Source organism: Alexandromys fortis, unplaced genomic scaffold (assembly GCF_014885135.2).
Source record: "Alexandromys fortis isolate MF-2015 unplaced genomic scaffold, M_Fortis_MF-2015_v1.1 scaffold_312, whole genome shotgun sequence".
Classification (NCBI taxonomy): Eukaryota; Metazoa; Chordata; class Mammalia; order Rodentia; family Cricetidae; genus Alexandromys; species Alexandromys fortis.
The window spans coordinates 701,900-724,973 of NW_026068184.1; the positions used below are offsets into that span (position 1 = coordinate 701,900).

Sequence of the window (23,074 nt, forward strand, 5' to 3'; positions counted from 1 at the left end):
TTTAAAATCACCGTATCCAAGAACCAGGAAAAGCTGAACTTGAACGAGAGAAGATAATAGGCAAATGCCAACAGGAGGATAACACAAAGTATAAAAAAGAACCAAACAGATTGTAGAACTGGTGAAAATGACGGAGGGAGCCAGGTGTATTTGGGGCTAGTCTCAGCTACATACTGAACTTGAGGCCAGCCTGGGCTACATGAGACATTCAAAAAACAAAGGAAAAAAGGACTGGGGATGACAGTTGCCTGGTGTGCATGAGACCCTTTGGCTCTGCCCATGTTTCTGCTGCTGTGGTAAAACTCTCCAAACAGAGGCAGCTTAGGGGAGGACAGCGTTCATTTTACCTCACAGTTCACACACACAGCCCAACATTGACAGAAGTCAGGGCAGGAACTCAGGCAGGAAGCCGGAGCAGAGACCTGGAAGAAGAACACTGCTTCCTGGCTCAATTGCTTGCTTATGCTTAGCTATCTTTCTTCTATAGCCAACTGCCAAGAGAACCACAACCACAGCGGGCTAGGCTCTCTCCTATCAATCAGCAATCAAGACTGTTTCCCATTGCTGTGCCCAGGGGCCAATCTGATCTAAACAGTTCCTCAATGAAGGCTTTCCTCTCAGATGGCTATAGGCTAGGTTAGCAGGACAATTAAAACTAAGTAGAACTGGTTCATTCTATCCTCACCACTGAGCTACAGAGAGGAGTTGAATAGTCAGTCAGTGAGCCTGAAGATAGAACCTTAGACTCTCTGGTCTGAACAAGAGGAAAACTGGATTTATGTTGGTGGAGGGAGCCTAAGAGTCTTGTGGGAGCAAGAATAAGTCTTTAAGGGAACTGGAGAGAAGGCTCATTTCAAGAGTGCTTGCACCCTTGGGGGAGGGGGAGGGAAATGGGAGGCGGTGGCGGGGAAGAGTCAGAAATCTTTAATGAATAAATAAATAATTTTAAAAAAAAGAGTGCTTGCACCCACATCAGCCAGTAACATCAGCTCCAGGGGAATCTTACACTGCTTCTGGACTGGCAGGTGCCTGCTGCCACATTGCATGTGCATATACATATATACATGCATTAAAAAAAATAGGACTTAACCCAGAAGCAGAAGAGAGAGGTTAGGGCAGGAAGGAAGGAAGGAGGAAGGGAGGGAGGGAGGGAGGGAGGAAGGAAGGAAGGAAGGAAGGAAGGAAGGAAGGAAGGAAGGGGGGAGGGAGGGAGGGAAGAAGGAAAAAGTTCAGTAAAGTCTTGATTAAAAAGAACCCCAATGTAGCAAATGATATAAACTGACATTGAAAAAGATACTAGAAAGGGAGTCGGGGAGGGAAATGGGAGGCGGGGAGGAGGCGGAAATTTTTTTTTCAATAAAAAATTATATTAAAAAAATTTAATAATAAAAAACAATGAAGAAAGAAAAAAAGAAAAGAAAAAGCTACTAGAGTGGGTGGTGCTGGCGCACACCTTTTTCTCCCACTCGGGAGGCAGAGGCAAGCGGATTTCTGTGAGTTCAAAGCCAGCCTGGTCTTTAGTGTGAGTTCCAGGACAGCCAAGGCTGTTACACAGAGAAATCCTGTCTTGAAAAACCAAATCAAACCAAAGAAACAAACAAAAACCTCCAGCTACTATAACTGATTCTAAAAGCCCCAACCCAAAGAAATCCATACCAACAGCACATGGGTTCAGATGCCAGCCTCGCTGGATAGCCTGGTCACAGCTCCCAGTCACCCTTGGAGGCAGATTGCCTTGAGGAACAGTTTTTCTGAGAGCCTTTGGCAGGGGAACTGTTTATTAGGCAATAGTGTGATTTGTTTCCTTAAAGTTTTCAGCCCTCTGGAAGCCTCCAGACCTTGGCAGAGTTTTGTGAGCTGAGCAGTCGGACCCTCTTTCCTCCCTGAAACAGTAGGGTAGACACCGGGTCCCTTGTCTAGGCATATGTGATTGCTAATGACTGCCACTAGGCTATTTATAGTGACCACTGTTCTGCACCAGACAATGCTGCTTGCTTCTCTCTTTACTGTTTTTGTACAAGTGACTGACTCGTCCTGCATTGAGTGCGGGGTTGCCTGAGTCTTGTCTACTAACTGGAAGCTGCAAAAATGCTCAGTGGAGGATGGAGGATGACCTACCTGGTGCTCCAGTGTCATAACAGTCTCTGGAGAAAGAATCTTTTCGGTATTAAAAAAAAAAATCTAGCAAACAAAAAACATCTTCTAATCCCAGCACTTGGGAGGCAGGCAGAGGCTGGTGGATCTCTGTGAGGTCGAGGCCAGCCTGGTCTACAGAGCGAGTTCTAGGACAGCCAGAACAGCATAGAGGAAGACCTTGTCTCAAAACAACAACACCAAAATTTTAAATTCATTTCTAGTATATCAGTTTGTTTGTGTGACAGTACAGATCTGGAGATCAGAGGACAACCTGCAGGAACCAGGCCTCGTCTATCATGTGGGTCCTAGGAATCGTACTCAGGTCTCTAAGATTGGCAGCAAGTGCCTTTACCCACTGAGGTGTTTCAAGGGCCTGAGCCCTTGTGTTTTTGCCTCTTAGACTCTTTAGGAAACTGGCGAAGCCCCCACCAGCGTCCACTAGCATGAATAGGCAATAATTGGGCTATCTGCCTTGCATTCAGAGATCGCTTGCATCTCCTTGCTAGGGTAGAAGGCATGAGCCGTCATCACACCTGGATTAATTTTCTGAGGTCGGCTGAATCACAGACATGGAACCTACAACTTCAGAGGGTTAACCACACATTTTGGCTTGATCATTAATCTTCCTCCTTTCACCAGCTGGCCAGTTTCCACAAACCTAGAAAGGCAAAGATGGCAACTCCGCTCCAGGGAAGGGTAGACAAGTTGGACAGCCTAATTATTGGCTATTCATGTTAGTGAATGTTGATTGAAATAGCTCAGTGAGTCAACACAGCTGCACCACCAATCCTGGCTACTTCTCCTGAGTTCAGAGTCAAGACCATATATTCTACCAGGTGGTGGTAGTGGGACAGACCTTTAATCCCAGCACTCAGGAGGCAGAGGCAGGTGGATCTCTGTAAGTTTGAGGCCAGCCTGGTCTAACCTTATCTAGGAGCTTCCTCACAGATTTGTCCAGAGATTTGTTTCCATGGTGATTCTGAACACTGTCGAGTTGGCCATTGGTATTCGGTCACTCCAGGTATGGTGGTACACATCTGTAACTCCAGCATTCAAGAGCCTGAGGTAGGAGGATCTTACCTTTGGAGCCAGCCTGAGCTACATTGTTAAAAAATAAACATGAAAAAAATAATAAAAGGACCTCTATGTAGGGAGTAGTCTGACCATCAGAAGCCCCTCTCGGTGGGCTGAATGTGATTTGGGGGCTTAGGGGTATACCAGTGTTCCTGTGTTCCAACACTCTGCCATCTTCAGAACTGCCCACAAGGAAGGCACCTCCGTTTTAGAGCTGTGCGGTCAGCCTTGTGACTTGGCATTGTGAGCATCTGTCTACCTTTCTGGAAAGCGGGGGTCTGGGTTATCAACACTGCCTGCTGCTTCTCAGAGGGGTACAAGTGCAGGCTTCTTTCTCTGTGTTAGCATCTCAACCCCAAGCAGACCTTTGTTGGCTGCAGCTGGCTCCAAATGTCTGTTTCATCCCAATTCTGTGAGACAGATTTTCCTAGAATCCTCCCTCAAAGCAGGGCCTAAACGCCTCTTGGTCTGATTTTGTGAGCATTTGACAGAAGGTGCGTGGGCTTGTCAAAGACGAAGACAAGGTTGGACAGACACAACCAGCCCTGAATATGTAGTGTGGTTGAAATATTTAATACAGTGTTCTTGAGGACAGCAGAGTTAAATTTGTCCTTTAGTGTCAGATACCAGAGGATGAAGGCTGGGGGCGTGGTCTAGAAGTACAGCCCTACAGCACCGCAGTGGAACTCCCTACTGAGCTGTGTTCAGCCTTAGAGCCTGCCTAGAATCCCAGCGAGGGACTGGAGATGTGGCTCAGTGGTAGAGCACTTATCTACTACGTGGGAAGCCCCGGGTTCTAATCCCAGCACCACCCGGTGAGGACATGTCAGGATAGAAGTCGCTCTGTTGGAAAAGCGTGTGTAAAATCTGAGGAGGAGGCTGGTTCCAGTGGGCTGTAGAATGAAAGAACAGATAACCTCAGATTGAGGCTGATCCAGTGTTTTCCTTGAGGCTCTGACAGCAAACGGAAGCTGACCGGAAGCCACTTCAGAGGGCCTGAGTTGCAGAGCTGTGACTCAGGCATTTCTGGCTGAGTCACAGGACTGTGGGGAAATAGAAGGCGTGCCTGCTCCCGGTTCAGGGCCTCATGCTGTTCAGCTGTGCCCCAGATCAGCTCCACCTACCTGCCAGCTCTCCATGCTGGAAAAAGGCCAGCCAAGCCCAGTGTCTCCCCAGGACTGAGAATGAGGAAGACTTCCTTAAGATTGTGGCTTACTGCAGAGTGAGGATGGAGACTAAGACATGGAGGGCAGGGTGCAGGAGATGCCAGGGCCGCCTTTCCAGTTGGCCTCTCCCTCGGGGTCCCCTGAACAGCATTTCGTTCTCTTGGCAATGATGGATGACTTCCTGTGTAATGCAGAGATGGTTCTCTATTTTACAATGATACCAAAAGCCAGCATTTTAGTATCTCATAGGTTTTCAGGGAGGTGATTTTGTCCAACAGACCATGGAAGTGTTTTGAGCCTGTCTCATGACACCAAGATATTATAGTATTTGCTGGGTTGACTCTGTGTGTGTGTGTGTGTGTACACGAGAGAACAACCTTAAGAATTGTTCCTCAGAAAGCCAACTCCTGATTTTGAAACATGGCCTCTCATTAGCCTGGAGCTCAACAATTAGGGCAGGCTGCCTGGCCAGCGAGCCCAGGAGTCCTCTTGCCTTTCATCTCCCCAGCACGGGGATTGCCACCATACATGGCTTTAGAAGTTTATCTTTATTTGTGTATGAGTGGATGTCTGCTAAAGCACCCATGTAGGGTCAGAGGGCAGCTTTCAGGAGTCCATTCTCTTCTTCCACCGCCCAGCCTTTGCAGTAAAGGAGCCATCTCTCTGCTGGGGTCTGTGCAAACAGCATGACCAGCACAGTGTCAATCCAGGGAAGGCAAGAGAATATGGTTCAGCACCACTCAGTAGCTGGTGTTGGTTCAAACTTCAGGCAGCTTATTTTAAGCAGAATACAGTTTGGAAGAAAGTATGGTGATAATTAACTCAATCCATGTGCTCAACAAAGCTTAAGACACGATTATATTTACACTTTTGTAAACTACAAGTGACGTCTTCCATAAAGATAGGTTCTTTAGATTTAAACTAAGGGAGCAGGCTCAAGGTAAACAATGCCCATGATAAGGGTCTCCAGAAGGATAATACTGTAGATCGATCCAGGGGAGCCAGTGTGCCCTGTCCATACACATAGCACAGAGGTCCCCAGGTCATTACATCCGTCCACAGCCTTCTGGGCAAAATCCAAATCTTTCCCTTTGATGAGACAACTGGTGTGTTTAGCCTTCCTGGTTCCCTTGGTGCTAAACTGTGAGCACAAGGCTCTCCATGTTTCCTACAGGGTTGGAGGTGCTCAGGGACACTGTGACCCCATGACTTCCATTCTCGTTGTTGGCTAAGGGGCTCATCCTACCCTGTGCAGAGCTGACACCATCAAGGTGGTTTCGGTGTTGGCTCTTTCCTAGGCTGTAGCTGCTGGACTGAAACCTTGCTGAGTCAGCCCATGCAGCCCTCACGCTGAAGAGTTCAGATGGGCACTTCTGCCAGCCCCAAGGCCACTCTACCCCTCCTCACTGATACCTGCCATTTCTCTCTCCTGACAGTTCTGTCACTGATATGGGGGACTCTTACAAAGACACCAGTGCCACCATGACTGAGGCAGTGGCCGAAGAAGTGTCTCTTTTCAGTACGACGGACATGGTTCTGTTTTCTCTCATCGTGGGGGTCCTGACCTACTGGTTCATCTTTAGAAAGAAGAAAGAAGAGGTGCCAGAGTTCAGCAAGATCCAAACAACGTGAGTGGTGTCCCTCAGAGTCCCCTTGGCCACCCCGTTTGCTGGGCATCTTTGGCACTTTGTCCTTCTTGGCTGTTCCCTATTTGGGGTTTGAATTTGGGGTGTGACCCTACAGGTAGATGATGCTTTAAGTCTTCTTTAGTAATAGACATACATCAGACACATACACGTGGGAAAACAAAGCAGAACTGGATTCGGTCTTACCTTCTCCATCAGTGATTTCCTGAGCCAATGCCTCCTGACGTCTTTGCCCACTGTTTCCCAAGCCCTTCCAATATGTGTGGTTGTAGCTGAAGTAGATTCCTGACTTCACTGAGTTTATAGTCTCTTGCTGGGCCAACTGCAGAGACATTGAACCTTTCCCTCTCTGTTTCCTGGTCTGCTTAGTGGCTCAGAGAGCCACTCTCCTGGGCTCTTTGAACACTTGATGAGGTCATGGCGTGAATTGACCCACGGGGCCTGAGTTCTCTCTGCTGCTACATGTGTTAGTGTTGGAGTGTGAGTGTAGTTTGAGCCAGGCATCCTAAGGACCACTGGGATGGCATAAGAATCTGAGGCCTGCAGCCCAAGCAATCAAGTGGAGACAGGGGGGTTAGGAGTTCAAGGTCATGCTAAGCTTTGTGCAAGCCTAAGCTGTCTGAGTCTATACCCCCCAAAAATCAAAAACAAAACCAGAAGAAAAGAAAGTACTTTATTGAGAGTGTGAAAAGTACTTTGTAGAAAGGAGTTTACGCAGTGCCTTAATACGCATTGTTTGGGTGTTCACCTTCTGCCCCTTCCCTCCTCGCCCTTAGCAGTGACAGGCCCAGGGCCTGATGACTAAAAACTAGCCGAGCTAGGCTAAGCGACACATCCTAAGACTTGCCTCTGCACGGGAGCTTGAATCCTATCCTGCAGGTTGGGTTACACTGGAGGCTGGGGACACAGGAAGGGCAAGTGAGTTGGAATCCAGCTAGTCAGGATGCGTTGTGGGTGGAGGCAGGACGGTGCTTGTGGTGAAAGTGTGTCCTACTGAAGAGGAAGTGATCAGTGGCCTGGCCCGTGTCCCACCATCTGCTGCTGTGAACAAGCTGTGGGACCTGGAGCTGCCTCCCCACTTCATCGTCACCTGCTTATTGTCACCATCACTGGGCTGGGCAGTAAGATATCTGAACGTGGTGGCCAAGCCTCAAAGCCCAGACCTGTAGCAACCAGTCAAGAGATGAAGGCAAGGGAGTCACCTCATCTACAGAGTAAGCTGAAGGCTTCTTACCTGCACAACTTAGCAGAGAGCTTGCCTCAAAAACATCAAACAGACTCAGGAAAACAGCTCACTGGGTAAAGGCGCTTGCTTGCAAGGAAGGCTGGCAACCTGAGTTCTGTTCCTAGGACCCACATGGTAGAAGGACAGAACTGGCTCTGTCGCTGTCCTCTGGCTGCCACAAGTGCATTTTGCTCGTGCACCACTCTCTCTCTCTCTCTCTCTCTCTCTCTCTCTCTCTCTCTCTCTCTCTCTCTCTCACACACACACACACACACACACACACACACAAAGACACACACACTAGGAATAAATGTAATTTTAAAATAAGAAGTCAAAAGCCTGGAGCACATCTCTAGTCCCCGCACTCGGGAGATGGGTGCAGAAGGATCAGCTATACAACAAGATGGAGGCCAGCCTGGGCTACATGAGATCATGTGTCAAACAGAAGCAAAGAACAGCTGAGAGGCAAGGGTGATGGACAGGACTTTGTAGAAGCAGGTTCTAAAATACCCCAGGGTGCCTCATCTAAGCAGGCCCCTGCGCTGCACCCTTAGCTGTCCTCCCAGCCTGGTGGCTGGGCAACTTTGGAGTGCGACTGGGAGACACATTCCTGGAGGACAGGAAAGGGTTTCCCTCAGCATAAGAATTCAGGACCCTGTCCTGAGGGTAGAGCCACACCTAGGCTAAGGGGACTAAGGGAGGAACTGGCGAACTGGAATCCAGTCTCTCCAGCCTGGGCTGGCCCTGGGTACCTTCTTGGGGTGGGAGCATTGTTTGTGATGAAAATGTGCCCACCTGGAGATAAAGGGACCAGTAGCCTGGTCCCACCCTCCAAGCTGGCCTTGTTCCACCATCTGTAAAATGGAGGTTCCACTGCTCCACAAGAAAGAATATGAGATGCAGAATGTTTTTCAGGGGATAGCTTCAGCTACAGAGCGAGGTCAGGGCCAACCTAAGCAACTTCAGCAAGACCCTGTCTCAAAAACCAAAAGTTGCCAGCCTTGATGGGTGGTGCACACCGGTAATCCCAGCACTTGAGAGATGGAGGTAGGAAGAACAAGAGTTCACAGTCTCTAGGCAAGGTGACACATGCCTTTAATCCCAGCGTTTAGGAAGTAGAGATTTATATGGCTGGCTGGTTTTTGGTCTGAGTTTTTGGGTTTTTTTGTTTGTTTGTTTTTGAGACAGGGTCTTACAATGTAACCCATACTAGCCTCAAACTCACAGTGATCTTCTCTGTCTCCGAACATTTCTGGGATCAAAGGCATGTGTCCCCTGCTCTTTCATGCTTTGCTTACTTAGTTACTTACTTATTTATTTTAGTTTTTTTGATACAGAGTTTAGCTGTCCTGTAACTCCATAGACCAGGCTGGCCTCGAACTCATAGAGATTCACCTGCCGCTGCCTTCCAAGTATTGGAATTAAAGGTTCCCTTCCCCTCCCCAGCATACCATTATATTCTTATCATGGCTTCTGGTGACTTCTAGAAATGATGTCATAAAGTCTTTGAAGGTCTTAATAGGGGGTTGCGTGCTATGCTATGGAGCATGAAACCATTGAGCTTAGGTTATGTATGAGTGTGTGTGTGTGTGTGTGTGTGTGTGTGTGTGTGTGTGTGTGTGTGTAGATATGTGCCATGGTGCAGAGAACAGCATGCAGGAGTCAGTTCTCTCCTTCCGTCATGGGGGTCCTAGGGCCATTAGGCTCATCAGCAGGCGCTTTTACTCGTGAGTCATGTCTGATCTTACTTATCTTTTGAGGGCAAGTCTCACGTAGCCAGGCTTGCTGTGTTGGATTCTGGTCTTTCTGCCTCCACCCACCCTGTGCTGGCATTACGGTTGTGCACCACCTCGCCTGATTTATGTGATACTCAGCACCGAAAGGGTGGCGGGCAGCTTTGTGCAGATACAGCAAATGCTCTTCAGACTGAATTGCATCCCTAGCCCCAAGGGTGTGGATGTTTACACAAGCCAAAATAACGAGCCAGCTGCAATCTGGCCAGCAAGCACTCCAAACACAGAGAGGTATACAAGTCAGGAGGTGCCCCTGGGTACCCAGGTAACTCTCCCTGGGAGTTTAAACCTCTGCGGCCCTCCCACAAGTCTAAATGTAGCTAGCTCCCTGAACCTCTGAACACTGTCCCGGGTGCCACTGACCATGTGTGCCCAATAAAGATACCAGAGCCTGGAAATACCTACTTTCTTGGGCCAGGTTGGCATCACTGGCAGAAAGTTTACCCCTCCTGGAGCTGAGAGAGGGTGCACTGCCCTGAATTTTCACTTGAACTCTTCTTGGGCAGAATTCCTGCTGCGAGAGGTACCCACCACAGAATGGAGCGTGTAGCCTATCCCAGGCTGTCTGGTACAAAGAGAAGGTGGAGGTGGTGGATGCTTGGTGCAGTCTTGGCTCACAGTCATAAACATCTGTGCAAAAGCACCAGAACAGAACAGCTGTAGCCCTGTACATAGATCCTCTGGGGTACACTGTCCTGGGGTCAAAGGTGTACATAGTTAGGGAGCCTAAGACATAGGGATTGGTTTTGACTCGGGGTGAGAAAAGGGTTCTAGAAAGGGCTGCAACATGAATCTAGCTCCAGAAGCAGAGCAGGATTTGGGCAGCAGTGATGGTGTCCATAGATGGAGGTGTTGGGGTGGTTTGGGGAGCGGCAGGGGAGTGTGGGAAGTATAGTTAGAAGGGCAGGTTGGGACCAGATACCAGAGGGTTATGGGAGTGGCACAATGACCAACCCTGATTTCACAATGGCTGCATCCAGGTAATAGGGAAGGCAGTGGGGGGGCAAGGGCAGGAAGAGGTTGGAGAAACCATTTCAGGGTGTGGTTCCCTGGGGGGTGATACTGTCCCAGGAGAGGCTGCCCTTGAGGAGAACATAATGAAAGTTGATGATTGGACTCTCGGTGCCTAGAATAGATAGGAGGGTGTTTGCTTTGACATGCAGGCTAGAGCAGGTTTGAGGAGAGTGAGAGGAAGAGTTTGGGGATCCCCCTGGAACATTGGGTAGGGCTTGTTAGGACTGTGGATTGAGGGAAAGCCGGAGTTCAGACTCTGACATCTTCAAAAGCAGTAGGGGTGGGGCATGGCTGGAGAGAAGAGAATAGGGACTAAGGGAAAGGGTAAAAGCCAATTAGAAGTTAGGCCAAGTGTGGTGCCACATACCCGGAATCCCGATGGCTCAGAGGGTTAAAGTGATGTGCAATCATGGGACCCCGAGATAGGGTCCCCAGGACCAGTATAAAGAAAGTCAGGCATGGCTACACAATCGCGCTAATCCTAGCATTGATGCCTAGAGCTCGGAGGACAGCTTCCAGCAACCAGCGCTCTCCCTTCACCACGTGCATCCCAGGGACTGAACAGTTGAGGCTCGGTGGCAGGCAAGCACTTTACCCACTGTTGTCTCCCTGGACTTCATCAGGACATTTGTTCTCATCCTTGATTGGTTGATCAGAGCTTTGCCATTAGATTTTTAGGTTGGACATTTTTTAACTCATTATCTTAAAAGTCATTTATTGCGATTGATAACACATTATATTCTTTTCTCTTTGTGGAGAGGAGTCGGGTATATTCAGTTATAATTTGTGCATAATAAAATCCTCCTTGTTTTTCTTCCAGTGCTAGGGATGGAACCCAGATTCTTATGAATACTCAGAAAGTGCTCGACCATTGAGTCACACCCTGTTCTAAAACCCTTTTTAACTATACACACGGGTCCTGGGGATTGAACTCAGGTCATCAGGCTTGACAGCAAGTGCCTTTACCCACTGAGTCATCTTGCCAGCCCCATGTTTGAGTCTTGACACATGTACAGTTATGCAATCAGTATCACAGTCACCCATGTCCCATCAGCCCAAAATGCCCCACTCCCAGCCTTGTAGCTCGAGGTAGAGCCCTAGTGCTGCTTGTTTAAGAACGGCAACTTTTCCTAAACACAGCATCCATTCCAGGAGTTCTTGGCTTCCTGTCCCTCCCTTGCAACACTTATGTGAAAGAAACTCCAGCCTGTTGTTTCAGTTTCCTACAATCTGGATTTGGCCAGTTGTGCCCTCTTGGGGCTTGTTTAGAAAAGCCGCAAAGACTCTTGTTTCCTCAAGTGACCTTTATTTCCTTTATTTTGGGATTGCCTGCCTTTGAAATCGCAGCACTGCCCAGAGTCAAGGCTGCAGGCAACTCTTACGTCTGTCTTTATCTTGGCACGTCAGCAGATGGAGCATAAGGGGGTTCTTTCCACTTCCAGTCAGGGCCACCCTTTCTGTACAGATGTCCTTGCACCAGTGAGCACAAAACTAGAAACACAGATGTATTCCTCAGAGAGAAAGGCGTGGCTGCGGTGTGTGTGTGCGCGCGCGTGCATGTGACTCTCTGCTCTTGCAGAGGACCTGAGTTCGATTCCCAGCATCCACGTGGTGACTCACAGTCCCAGGGGCCTCGATGCCTTATTCTGACCTTGGAGGACACCAGGCACACACGGTACACAGATATATGCAGGTAAAACACTCATACATATAAAACACTAAAATACATCCAAAAACTTATTTTAAGAGTGAGAGAAAGACATTTTAGGAGGGAGCTACCATGTGAAGGGTAGGCAGGGCACCATGCATGACCCAGAAGTGGTTTGAAGAGGTCCGTCTGCAAGCATAGGTCCGGGACCTCTGTGCCGCCTGTTGAGGTCACCTGCACTTTTCTACTCTCCGATCAAGTGGATCTGCCCTTCCTGTTGACCCTCCAGATGCGGCCTGTCTCAGGATAACTGCTAGAAAGTCATTCATGACTGTCTACACTGTTTCATAGTGATGAGACGGGCGACCAGAAGGAACTTGGCAGGAAAGGGTTTGTTTACTTATTTTGTTTATTTAGTTTATTCAGCTCAAGTCCTGAATCCTGAAGTAGCTAGGGTTGGTTCAAACTTAGGGAGTCTGACCTTGAAAAGTTTATTTTAGGCATATGTTTAAGCACAGTACAATTTGATGAAAACTCTCCTCAGTCCTGTATGCAGAATAAAGCTTTGACATGACTACATCGAAACTCTGTAAAGTACCTATGACACCTTCCATAAAGACAGGATCTTTCGCTGTGTGCCAGGGCAGAGAATGATCCTGAACTCCCGTTTATCCTGTCTCCACCTTCATGAGCTGGAATTACAAGTGTGTGCATGCCATCCATCCCTGTGCTATGTCTCGTGTCTCTGGTGCTGGGGGGATCTCTGGGCTTCGTGCCCGGGAGTCAGCTACACTGCCCACTGAGCTACGTCCCTAGCTTTGGGTTTTTTGTTTTGTTTTGGTTTTGGTTTTGTGTTTTGTTTTGTTTTTTGAGACAAACTTACTCTGTAGTCTAGGCTAGCCTTAAACTCTGTCCTCATGCTTCAGCCTCCAAAATGCTGCTATCAGAGAGACACAGGGATGTGCACCGCCGCCAGGCCCAGCCCTTTTTCTGCCTTGACCTGAGGCCTCTGTCGACCCTCCACCTGCCCTTGGCTGTCTCCCAGCTCCCTTTGAAGCAGCTCCCCTAGGGTGGGACCCTGAAGAGAACTGTCCACTTTTCTCTGAGCTCTGCACAGCCCAGGCAGAGGAGAGGCTGACCATCCTGCCTGCTGTCCCACTCCTGCTGCCACCGTCTGACTCTCATCCTCACCCCCCTTTCTGCCTGTTCACCCTGCAGCCCGCAGACATTAGTTGCCAGACAGGCAGGCTCTGCAAGTTCAAAAGCAGATTCCCAGGTCCCTCGCAAACAGCGGGATAGCCCAGGAGGGATCAGTTCTGCCACACAGAAAATTTAATTTGAGTTGCCTTGGCTTTCAGAATTGCTTCTCCACGTTGCCTGGGACAGGAGCATAAAAATGCACCCCCTTGAGGCATCTGGGTTCACCCAGTGACTCAGTGCTTCCCCTCCCTTCTCTCCCCTCCCCTTCCTCTCCTCTTGCCCACTCTAGTGGCCTGCAGCTGACTTCAGAGGCGCCTGCTCCCAGCGGAGGGATGGGGGTGGGGGGCTAATTGGAACCTTTCAGGCTCGGCTGTGGAGCCGTGTGGTATCTGGGCTCCCACAACTGGGCCAGCTGCCACCTGCACAGGGCTCTGGGGTCTATGCCTGGGTACCAAGAGAGGGGTTCCTTAAAATCTTGTGCTGGCTGTCCCCGCTGCATGGGGCAGGAAGGGAAAGTATACCTCCCTGTAGTGCCCAGGATGTCCCCAGAGTCTTTCGGGACTCTGGCAGCAGCGATGGCTGGCTTGGTTCTTATTACTGCAACCTGCACAGTCTGTGTCAGGGCTGGGACAGCTTTGTTCTCCTTCCTTTTTTCTCCTAATGGGAAAGGGGGAGGGTGTGGGGAACGGGGCTCTGATATAAACAGTTACCAAGGAGACTGAGTGGGGGGGGGTGGAAATGTTCTTCCCTCAGTCCATACAGAAGGGGGGGGGTGTTACCCCAGCCGCAGGGGATCATGGGAGGCTGCAGTCTCAGTCCCGCTGGAGCTGCCAGATGTTGCAGAGTTCACAAGCTCATGGGGACAGAGGCAGGCAGAGGTGCCGGAGGATTCTGAGAGGACTTCTGGGGTGTCTGGGCCCAAGCTGCCTACTCCACCACACTGAGAATGGACAGAGCTGAACTTCCTTTCTGTTGGCTCCCAGCCAGCTGCAACAGAGCTCAGTGTGGGACCCTCCTCTTTCCTTAATCCCTGTTGGGAACAGGGGCATCATGGGATGTGCATACTCATCTCCGCCGGAGGAGCCCACCCTGAGGTCAGTTCCAGCCCTAGTGTAGATGTGTGGGTAGCCCGTGGACAGGCGGCTCATGGCTGCCATCCATTGCCAAAGGGAAAGGCAACTTCCTGGGCTAGGGTCCAGCTGACCCCCGGATAGGTGCTACCAGGTCTGCTTCCTTAGGCTGGCTGGGAGCTGCTCCCGGGATAGAAGGGCTGCCCAGGAGGGACATAGTGCAGTTGTTCAGCAAAGGGTCTGACTTCTTGTTTTCCCAGAGGCCACTGCCCCTGCTGAATCTGAACAAGTGAGGGGAGCAGACGGAAAGTTCTTCTTGTCCCCCAGGGCCAAAGCGAAGCTAATCAAGGGGCAGGCGCTGGGCCTCAAAGTGTGGGTCGAGAGATGGTCCAGTAAAGTGCTTGCTACATGAGTGTGAGGATCTGAGTCTGATCCCCAGAACCTGTGCGAAAAGACTGGGCATGGAGGCAGGATTGTATTCCCAGTGCTGGGCAGGCAATGGGTGGGCAGATCCCTGGAGCTTGGTGCCCAGTGAGCCAAACCTGCTTGGTGAGCGAGCTCCAGGCAAGTGAGAGACCTTGTCTGGACAAAGCTGAAGAATAACACCTAAGGCTGACCTCTTGCCACCTCCCCTCCCCCACAAGAAGTGCTGGGTGTCATGGTTGTGTCTCCAGGGTCAAGGAGAGTATCTCCAGGCAAACCTGTTGTCTGGGGCGCTCACCTCACCATGGCCAGAGCCAGCTGGCCTGGAGTTGGCCCCTTTCGTCTACAGCAGGAGACTAGCCTCAGGCCCCGTCGCTAGTTTGTGCCTTTGGGAGCCTGTTGCTCTGTCTCTTAAGAGCCACTTGCTGTCAGAGAATGGAGCCTAGCCTTTCCTGTCTCTCTGGCAGTGAGCATCGCACCTTTGGCCCTGTGCCACCTTAGGCTGTTAGGTGTCTAACACAGACTAGCCCAGACAGCTGTTCACGTTCCAAGACCTTTGTTCTCTTGAGTGGCACCAAAGTTCCAGGTGCCTGAAAGGGCTCAGGAATGCTGTGGAAATCAAGTTCGGTAGTAGCCGAGCCCTTCAGACAGTAGGACCAGGATGTCACGTGCTTTGTGGTGACAGGACCTAGACTTGCAGCCAGCTCTGCCTCTGACGTGGCTTCTCTGCTGTGATTTTCCCGGGCTCCAGCTCAGAGGACAGGACAGGCCCTTTGAAGGCAGAGATGGCATGTTCTACTCCCCACCCTCGGCTCCTGGCACAGTGCCCGTTCCCGCCCTGCCTGTCCCAGCTGGAGATGTGACTTCTATGGAAACATCTGTCTTTTGAGAAAAGCCAGGAGCTGGCTACTCAGCCAGAAAGGGTCAGGAGTGGGAAATATCCCCAGAGGCCTCTGTCTGCCTCTGCCTGCCAGATGCTGGGTGGGAGACCTGGAGCAGCCATGTAGGAAAGCCTTGAATTGTGTGCCAAGTGCCAGGCAGACACACAGATACCTCCTAGTTATTAAAGCCAGTCCTCAAGGGAAGGGATTTGAATTTGGGGTGGGAAGTGCTCAATGGATGTCTGTGCCCTATTGAGGATGGTCACCTTGATGCTGCAGGGAGGCAGGGAAAGCTTGCTCTGGGGAAGCTCAAATTCTGTGTTGAAGGGCAGTAGGGGTTTGTGGGAAGGAGTCAGGGGAGGCCAGGCTAATCCTGGGGACATCAAGTCCGTGTGTCTACTCACAAGGGCATAGTGAGTCAGTGACTTGGCCAGAGAAGCAAGAGCTGGGATTTCTTTCTAGAAGACCTTCTCTCACACCAGTCTCTACTCAGGGCTTCCTTTTTGTTTGTTTGTTTTCAAGATGGTTTCTCTGTGTACCCTTGGCTGTCCTGGAACAGGCTGGTCTTGAACTCACCCACCACCTGCCTCTGCCTTCCTAGTGCTGGGATCAAAGGCGTGCGCCACCACCACCTGGCTGTCCTTATTTCCTTTAGCAGCTGTATGTGTGTCTGTATGAGGATGGGTGTTCATGAGCGTGCACACGCTGCACAGGTGTGTGGATACCAGACACCACCTTGAGTTCCATAAACGCTGCTTTTTAAATCTTACGTATTTGTTTTGTGTAAGTGTATGCAGCTGTGTGCGCGGACAGAGGCTGGTGCGCAGGATGCCCAGCTTGTTCTGTGCTGCTGGGTCCAAGCGCTTGTCCTCATGACTGTGGATCGGGCCTTCTTAATTGTTGAGCTATCTTTGCATGCCCCCCACCCCCACTTTCTGACAGAGTTTCCCATTGGCTCACTGTCTCAGGCTGAAGCTGGAGCCTCTTTCAGCTTGTGCTCTGTTTGCCTGAGGTGATGGCAAAGGAAGAAGAGGGAGAGAAGATGGAGAGGGGCCAGACGCTGGGAAGGGAGCACTGGCAGATTACTCAGAGCTGTCCTCTGTAAGCCCATTGGTGGATCTGAGGCACACGAAGGAGTGATTGGACTGACTAGTCCCGCTCTTAGCTTCATCACTAGGGGCTAGCCTGTGGAATGTCCCCCAACTGCCTGTCACACCCATCCTGTAAGTTGCATCTGTCCCCCATCAAACTGTCTTGTTTTTCAGGACTTCATCTGTCAAAGAGAGCAGCTTCGTGGAAAAGATGAAGAAAACGGTAAGATTCCTCTTTCTGCTCCTAGTAGAGTCTGGCCTTGGTGGGCACCGAGGGGGCCCAGGAGAGGGCCTGATGGGGGGGCTGAGGGCTGTTGGAACTGAGCAGGCCCTAGTGCTAAGGGCATCCTGATCTTATCACAGCAGTAGGGGCTCTGCTTTTACTTTGACTGTCTGACTAAACTAAAACGTAAGAACCTATCCCCCCCCATTATCAACATTTACAATTTTGAGTCCATTCCCCAGAAGCCACATAAAAATCCAGACTGGGCAGAATATGCTTCCAGCTCCCAAAGCTCCCTGGTCAGCAAGCATAGCCTAATCTGAGTTCCAGAGCAGTGAGGAGGGAGCCTTATTCAAAACCAAACAGTGAAGGCAGCTGAGGAAGGACACCCAGTGTGGTGCTTGGGCTTCCACAGGTCCCTGCACACACACACACACACACACACACACACACACACACACACAGTTGGTACGTTAGAAGCCAGTGTGATGATGTACAACTGTAATCCCAGCGGTAAGAAAGATGAAGCAGGAAAAGCAAAAGTTGACACCGACTTGGGCCACCATAGTAACAACCCGTCTAAAAATTGAAGCCCAGAGATGGCTCAGTAGTAAGAATGCCCACCTGCTCTTGCACAGGAGTGGGTTCAATTCCCAGCACCCACGTGGTGACGCACAACCATTCGTAACTCCAGTTCTAGATCAGGTGCCTCTGACCTCCAGTGGCTCCTGAATACACATGATGCTCACACGCATACACATACAAATAAGCTGGGCGTGGTGGCGTATGACTTTAATCACAGCACCTCAAAAGGCAGAAGCAGGCAGAGCTCTGTGAGTGTGAGGCCAGCCTGGGCTACAGAATGAGTTCCAGGCTCCAAAGCTACAGATAGAAACCCTGTCTCGAAAAATAAAATAAAATCTGCCTCTGCTTCCTGAGTGCTGGGATTAAAGGCATGCACTGCCATTACCTGCCTTATTTTTATTATTTTTTAGTTATGCGGGGGAGGGTTTCGCACAAGAGTGTAGGTGTGCACTGAGGCCAGAGATAGTTTGATCCCTGGAGCTGGAATTACAGGGTGTTGTGGACCACTTGATGTGGGTGCAGGGAACTGCAAGAGCAGCAAGTGCTCGTAACTACTGAGCCATCTCTCTAGCCTCTGCCTCACCGTGTTGTACAAGAAACTTGATGCCTGCAGATTTTGGTATCCTGTGTATGGAAGGAGATTATGGACTCCCACAAATGCCAAAGGACCACATCCACTGTGTGTTATGTTTATTGATATATACATACATAAAGCAAGATGGAGATCAGCTAATCCATATTTTCCTAGTCCCCTTCCATTTTTTTTTGTTTGTTTGTTTTTTGAGACAGATTTCTCTGTAGCTTTGGAGCCTGTCCTGGAACTAGCTCTTGTAGACCAGGCTGGCCTCGAACTCCCAGAGATCAGTCTGCCTCTGCCTCCCGAGTGCTGGGATTAAAGGCGTATGTCACCACCGCCCGGCCCCTTTTTTTTTTTTTTTTTTTTTGGTTTTTCGAGACAGGGTTTCTCTGTGGCTTTGGAGCCTGTCCTGGCACTAGCCTTTTTTTTTTTTTTAAATATTTATTTATTTATTATGTATACAATATTCTTTCTGTGTGTATGCCTGAAGGCCAGAAGAGGGCACCAGACCCCATTACAGATGGTTGTGAGCCACCATGTGGTTGCTGGGAATTGAACTCAGTACCTTTGGAAGAGCAGGCAATGCTCTTAACCGCTGAGCCATCTCTCCAGCCCCCTGGCACTAGCCTTTTTATACTCAATATTAGGTTGTGATTTTTCCAGTGTCTGAGGATGGTCTTGCAATGTGTGTGACATTACTTGGATGACTCCAGCTGGAGTCCTTTGGGTGATGTCCTCTTCCATCATCACATCTGTGACAGCCAGACATCAGCCCTAGAGATTCAGTGAAGAACTGAGGTCAGGACAGAGAGGACTTACGAGGGCTCCACTTGCCAGGCCTGCCCTGTGTCTCTGCTCTGCCCTGGGCACTCGCTCACCCGTGTGTCTGCCTGCTCCCCTAGGGAAGGAACATTATCGTATTCTATGGCTCCCAGACGGGAACTGCTGAGGAGTTTGCTAACCGACTGTCCAAGGATGCCCACCGCTACGGGATGCGGGGCATGTCCGCAGACCCTGAAGAGTATGACTTGGTGAGTGTGCCCCACCCTGCTGCCCAAATATGAGGGACCCCAGGCTGCCTCTTCCCTGTCTATGGAAGGTGTTGGGTGGGATCATCTCAAAGAGCTCTAAGCCCGCCGTATGTTGAGGCTCTTAATACCTTGTGCATTACAGCTGTGGGAAGAGTGGGGATACAACGGAGGGGTCAAGAGAAGCTGAGAATGTGGTCAGAGGCCATAGTTAGGGGCAGTGGCATCCTTCCTTATCCATAAGCCATCCTGCCAATATTGTTCCTCTTAAGCCAGCATAGGATATGACAGATCCCAGCCATGTTCTTAACAGCTAGGGACAGGAGCATTTTGCCCCGACTGCCAACTCACCACGCTTATTCTCCTGGTACTGCCTGCCTCCATTCCCTTACATGGGGTGGCTCTGTATAGCGCACAAAACGGCCACGGTAGAAGGGAGGAGCGTGTGGCTCAGGAGTTGCCTCTTTGGCTCCCATATTCATCAGTAGCATCCCCCCCTTCCCGTCCTGCAAACTGAAAAGACATCCCTGTAAGGTGAGTCTTTTCTCAGAGCCTCTCCTCTCCCAATGCCCACTCCTTCTCTTCCACCCACTCTGCTCTCCTGCCACAAAGGTCTTCCATCTCCAGACTTCCTTTTAAATATATCTGAGATGCATGGGAGACGGCCTGGACCAAGGCCTTCCCACCTGCCACTTGGGCTCAGGCTACAGCGGTGACACCCCTGTCTTTCTAGGCCGACCTGAGCAGCTTGCCTGAGATCGACAAGTCCCTGGTAGTCTTCTGCATGGCCACGTATGGTGAGGGTGACCCCACTGACAACGCCCAGGACTTCTATGACTGGCTGCAAGAGACTGATGTGGACCTCACTGGGGTCAAGTTTGCTGTGAGTCTCCACAGAATCCTTTGGGTGCACACTGGCCTGTGGCACCTCCCCAGAACCCTAGGATCCTCCTGTGCAAGCTGCCCCATCATCGTTTTGCAGGCCAGGGGGTTTCCAGCAGAGAGCTTTATCCTTCCTTTAGTGTAGTTTCACCCTTCCAGAGCATCTCCCATGCTGCCAGCTGGCCGCACAGGACATTGGCTACTGGATGAGGGCCAGAACAATATAATTTGGCCAAGCAAGGAGGACTGGAGCCTCCAGCTAAGCTGGTCACTTAGATTTGAGGAGTAAAGGCTAGCCATAAAAGGAGCCATCTGTGGACTGCAGGTCACCTGAATAAAGTAATCAGGTGTTCTTCTCAGTGCCCATAGTGCCCAGGCTCCCAGTGCAGGGTTCAGTGCATCCCACGGTCATCAGACCCCACTGGGCAGGCTGAAGGCCTGGCCTCAGAACCTCCCTGCTGTCCCCACAGGTGTTCGGCCTTGGGAACAAGACCTATGAGCATTTCAATGCCATGGGCAAGTACGTGGACCAGCGACTGGAGCAACTTGGCGCCCAGCGCATCTTTGAGTTGGGCCTTGGTGATGATGATGGGAAGTAAGTGCCATACCCTCGGTACACGGGTCCCAGCCTGGAGTGGGGGCCACCTTTCCCCCAGCGCAGGGTTGGGAGCCACAAGGGTGACTAGCCCAGCTAAGCCTCTCCTCTCTCCAGCTTAGAAGAGGATTTCATCACATGGAGGGAGCAGTTCTGGCCAGCTGTGTGCGAGTTTTTCGGGGTGGAAGCCACTGGGGAGGAGTCAAGGTAAGTGGAAGGCCACGGCTGGAGCCTGGGGTGGGTGGCCCTGTGATGGAGTGAGGAGGGATGGGCATGGGATCTGGGAGGTCCTTGTTCCAGGTGAGGGGGCTCCCTGAAGGTGAGTGGGCTGAGGTGGGGTCTCCCTTCCTGTCCCGTGGCAACGCCAGGACACTGACTTCCTTTGCAGCTGTGTGTCCTGGCTTATTGATCCTCTCAGGCTCTCGGGGTTGGCTTCAGCCCTTCCCTTGCCTCTTGCTTCTCTGCTGTGACTGCTACAGGGTCCGCTGTGTCCTGCTGCCTTATGTCTTCCACCCATGACCACTGTGCAGTTCAACCCTTTCTTGCTATGACTGGCCCTGCAACCCCCTTCCTCCCAGCCCTGACCCCAGCCTTGGTTTTCCCCTCCCAGCATTCGCCAGTATGAGCTCGTGGTCCACGAAAATGTTGACACTGCCAAGGTTTACACGGGTGAGATGGGCCGTCTGAAGAGCTACGAGAACCAGAAACCGTAAGTGGAGGAAGAAAGTGCGGCTGACAGACCTGGGGCCCCTCGTGTACCCACATCCCAAGCAGATGTGTCCCTCCAGTCATTATTTGAGTGAGCACAGCGGGGTACTGCACCTTCACGTCCACTGTATATGGAATTGAGTGAGCACAGCGGGGTACTGCACCTTCACGTCCACTGTATATGGAAGGGCACAAGTTACCCGAGGGACAGGCACTGCTCCCCACTGAGACCTCGGGAGCCAGCTCTGGCAGGTCAAACTTGGGCAAGAAGCCCACTTCCTTTCCTTAGAATCCACAGCTATCTGGGCATGGCAGCTCAGCTGACAGTGTGCTCACCTAATGTGTGAGGCCCTGGTTCCATCCCCAGCCCTCCACAAACTGAGCGTGGGGGCACATTCTCAAGCTCAGCACACAGGAGTGGAGGAAGGAGGATCCAAAGCCCCGTTATCCTCACCTGTGAAGCGGGTTCCTAGGCAAGCCTGGGCTACAGGAAACCTTGTCCCAAAAAAAGTCCAAATCATGTTGCTCACTTTTGACCCTGCGTACCCCTGGGTGCTGCCCAGATTATTCATGCTGGAGCCTCCCCAGTCATCTGTCGCCCTGAGTCATGCCAGCCATCCTGCTGGGCAGACTCTTCCATCTGCCACGCCTAGCCACGCTGTGGTCTCTGTGTGAGTGTGAACGCCAAGTGCTATGCAAGTATCTCAGAACCTAGGTAGCTTCCACGGTGGCTCCACCCCGTGGCCCAGCCCTCCCATAGGCAGAATGCAGAGGGTCTCACATGTTTCTTAGGAGCCAGCTTGCTTTCCTGTCTGTGTCCCTTTGCTCTGCCCACCAGCTCTAGCTCCCAGCGTTTAGTATAAGCAGGTCCCAATCCAATCACTGATGACTTTTCTTCCCATCAGCCCCTTCGATGCCAAGAATCCATTCCTGGCTGCTGTCACCACCAACCGGAAGCTGAACCAGGGCACTGAGCGGCATCTAATGCACCTGGAATTGGACATCTCAGACTCGAAGATCAGGTACCTGCCGCCTCCCGTCTCCCTTCCCCTGGGGCAAGCCTGGCACAGAGTCATCTTCTCGCTTCCTCCTGAGCCTTGCGCTTCCATTCTAGGTATGAGTCTGGAGATCATGTGGCCGTGTACCCAGCCAACGACTCAACCCTGGTCAACCAGATTGGGGAGATCCTGGGGGCTGACCTGGACGTCGTCATGTCTCTAAACAATCTTGATGGTGAGTCCTGCAACAGGGCTTTGACTAGGCCTGAAGGTTGAGCTTCTGCTCTGGCCTGTGGCCCGGGTGCTAAGGCCCCATGCCCTAAGACTATGTATGAAGGTCTAGCCCTCTAGCCCTGTTATAGCTATAGAGGGAGGACACCTGAGGCCAAGAGCCAGGCAGCTAGGGAAGCCACCCAGCCATACATCCTCCTGGACCAGGGCTGCTAAACCAAGCCTTGTATCTTAGGCCCAGGCTCCACAGCTGTGGCTATAGGCTCCTGGGATTGGCAACCCTTGATGCCTTCTAGGTTCCTTTACAGTAAGCAGGTACTGGATGCTGCTGAATCCCAGGGCCTTCCACTGTGGACACAGTACCCGCCCAAGTCCTGGCTCTGCCCTTAGTGACTTTCAGTTAGAACACGTGGACCGAAGGAGCTGGTTCTGTTCAACACACACACACTATGCTTCCTCTAAGACCTGGCAGCCTACAATGGCTAGATCCCTCTGACAGACACTTCTGCCTGGCAGAAAGCTTGAGCCGTCCCACAGAGCCAAGGAAGCAATAGAGAGCAGGCTGGAGCACCAGCTTCCTGCTACAAAGGCCTGCAGCACCTCCAGCCCTATGACACCCTGCCCTGCCTCAGGGGGCAACCGCTCACTCAGTCCCCCTTCTGTGCTGCAGAGGAGTCCAACAAGAAGCACCCATTCCCCTGCCCCACCACCTACCGCACGGCCCTCACCTACTATCTGGACATCACCAACCCGCCGCGCACCAATGTGCTCTACGAGCTGGCACAGTATGCCTCGGAGCCCTCGGAGCAGGAGCACCTGCACAAGATGGCGTCGTCCTCAGGCGAGGGCAAGGTGAGCCTGCGTGTTCCCCCTCCACACC

General features: G+C 51.2%; 1 protein-coding gene across 1 annotated transcript in view; it reads left to right on the top strand.

Annotated features, from left to right (window-relative positions):
• Por (cytochrome p450 oxidoreductase) overlaps positions 1 to 23,074 on the top strand; it is a 43,036-nt gene that overhangs the window by 18,376 nt on the left and 1,586 nt on the right. Inside the window, exons 2-11 of the mRNA XM_050129261.1 lie at positions 5,813 to 6,004; positions 16,542 to 16,590; positions 18,655 to 18,783; positions 19,514 to 19,663; positions 20,133 to 20,257; positions 20,375 to 20,464; positions 20,868 to 20,966; positions 21,871 to 21,987; positions 22,080 to 22,198; positions 22,865 to 23,046. Coding sequence (XP_049985218.1) covers positions 5,826 to 6,004; positions 16,542 to 16,590; positions 18,655 to 18,783; positions 19,514 to 19,663; positions 20,133 to 20,257; positions 20,375 to 20,464; positions 20,868 to 20,966; positions 21,871 to 21,987; positions 22,080 to 22,198; positions 22,865 to 23,046 — 1,239 coding nt within the window. The 5' untranslated portion in view covers positions 5,813 to 5,825. The remainder of the gene's footprint in view (positions 1 to 5,812; positions 6,005 to 16,541; positions 16,591 to 18,654; positions 18,784 to 19,513; positions 19,664 to 20,132; positions 20,258 to 20,374; positions 20,465 to 20,867; positions 20,967 to 21,870; positions 21,988 to 22,079; positions 22,199 to 22,864; positions 23,047 to 23,074) is intronic.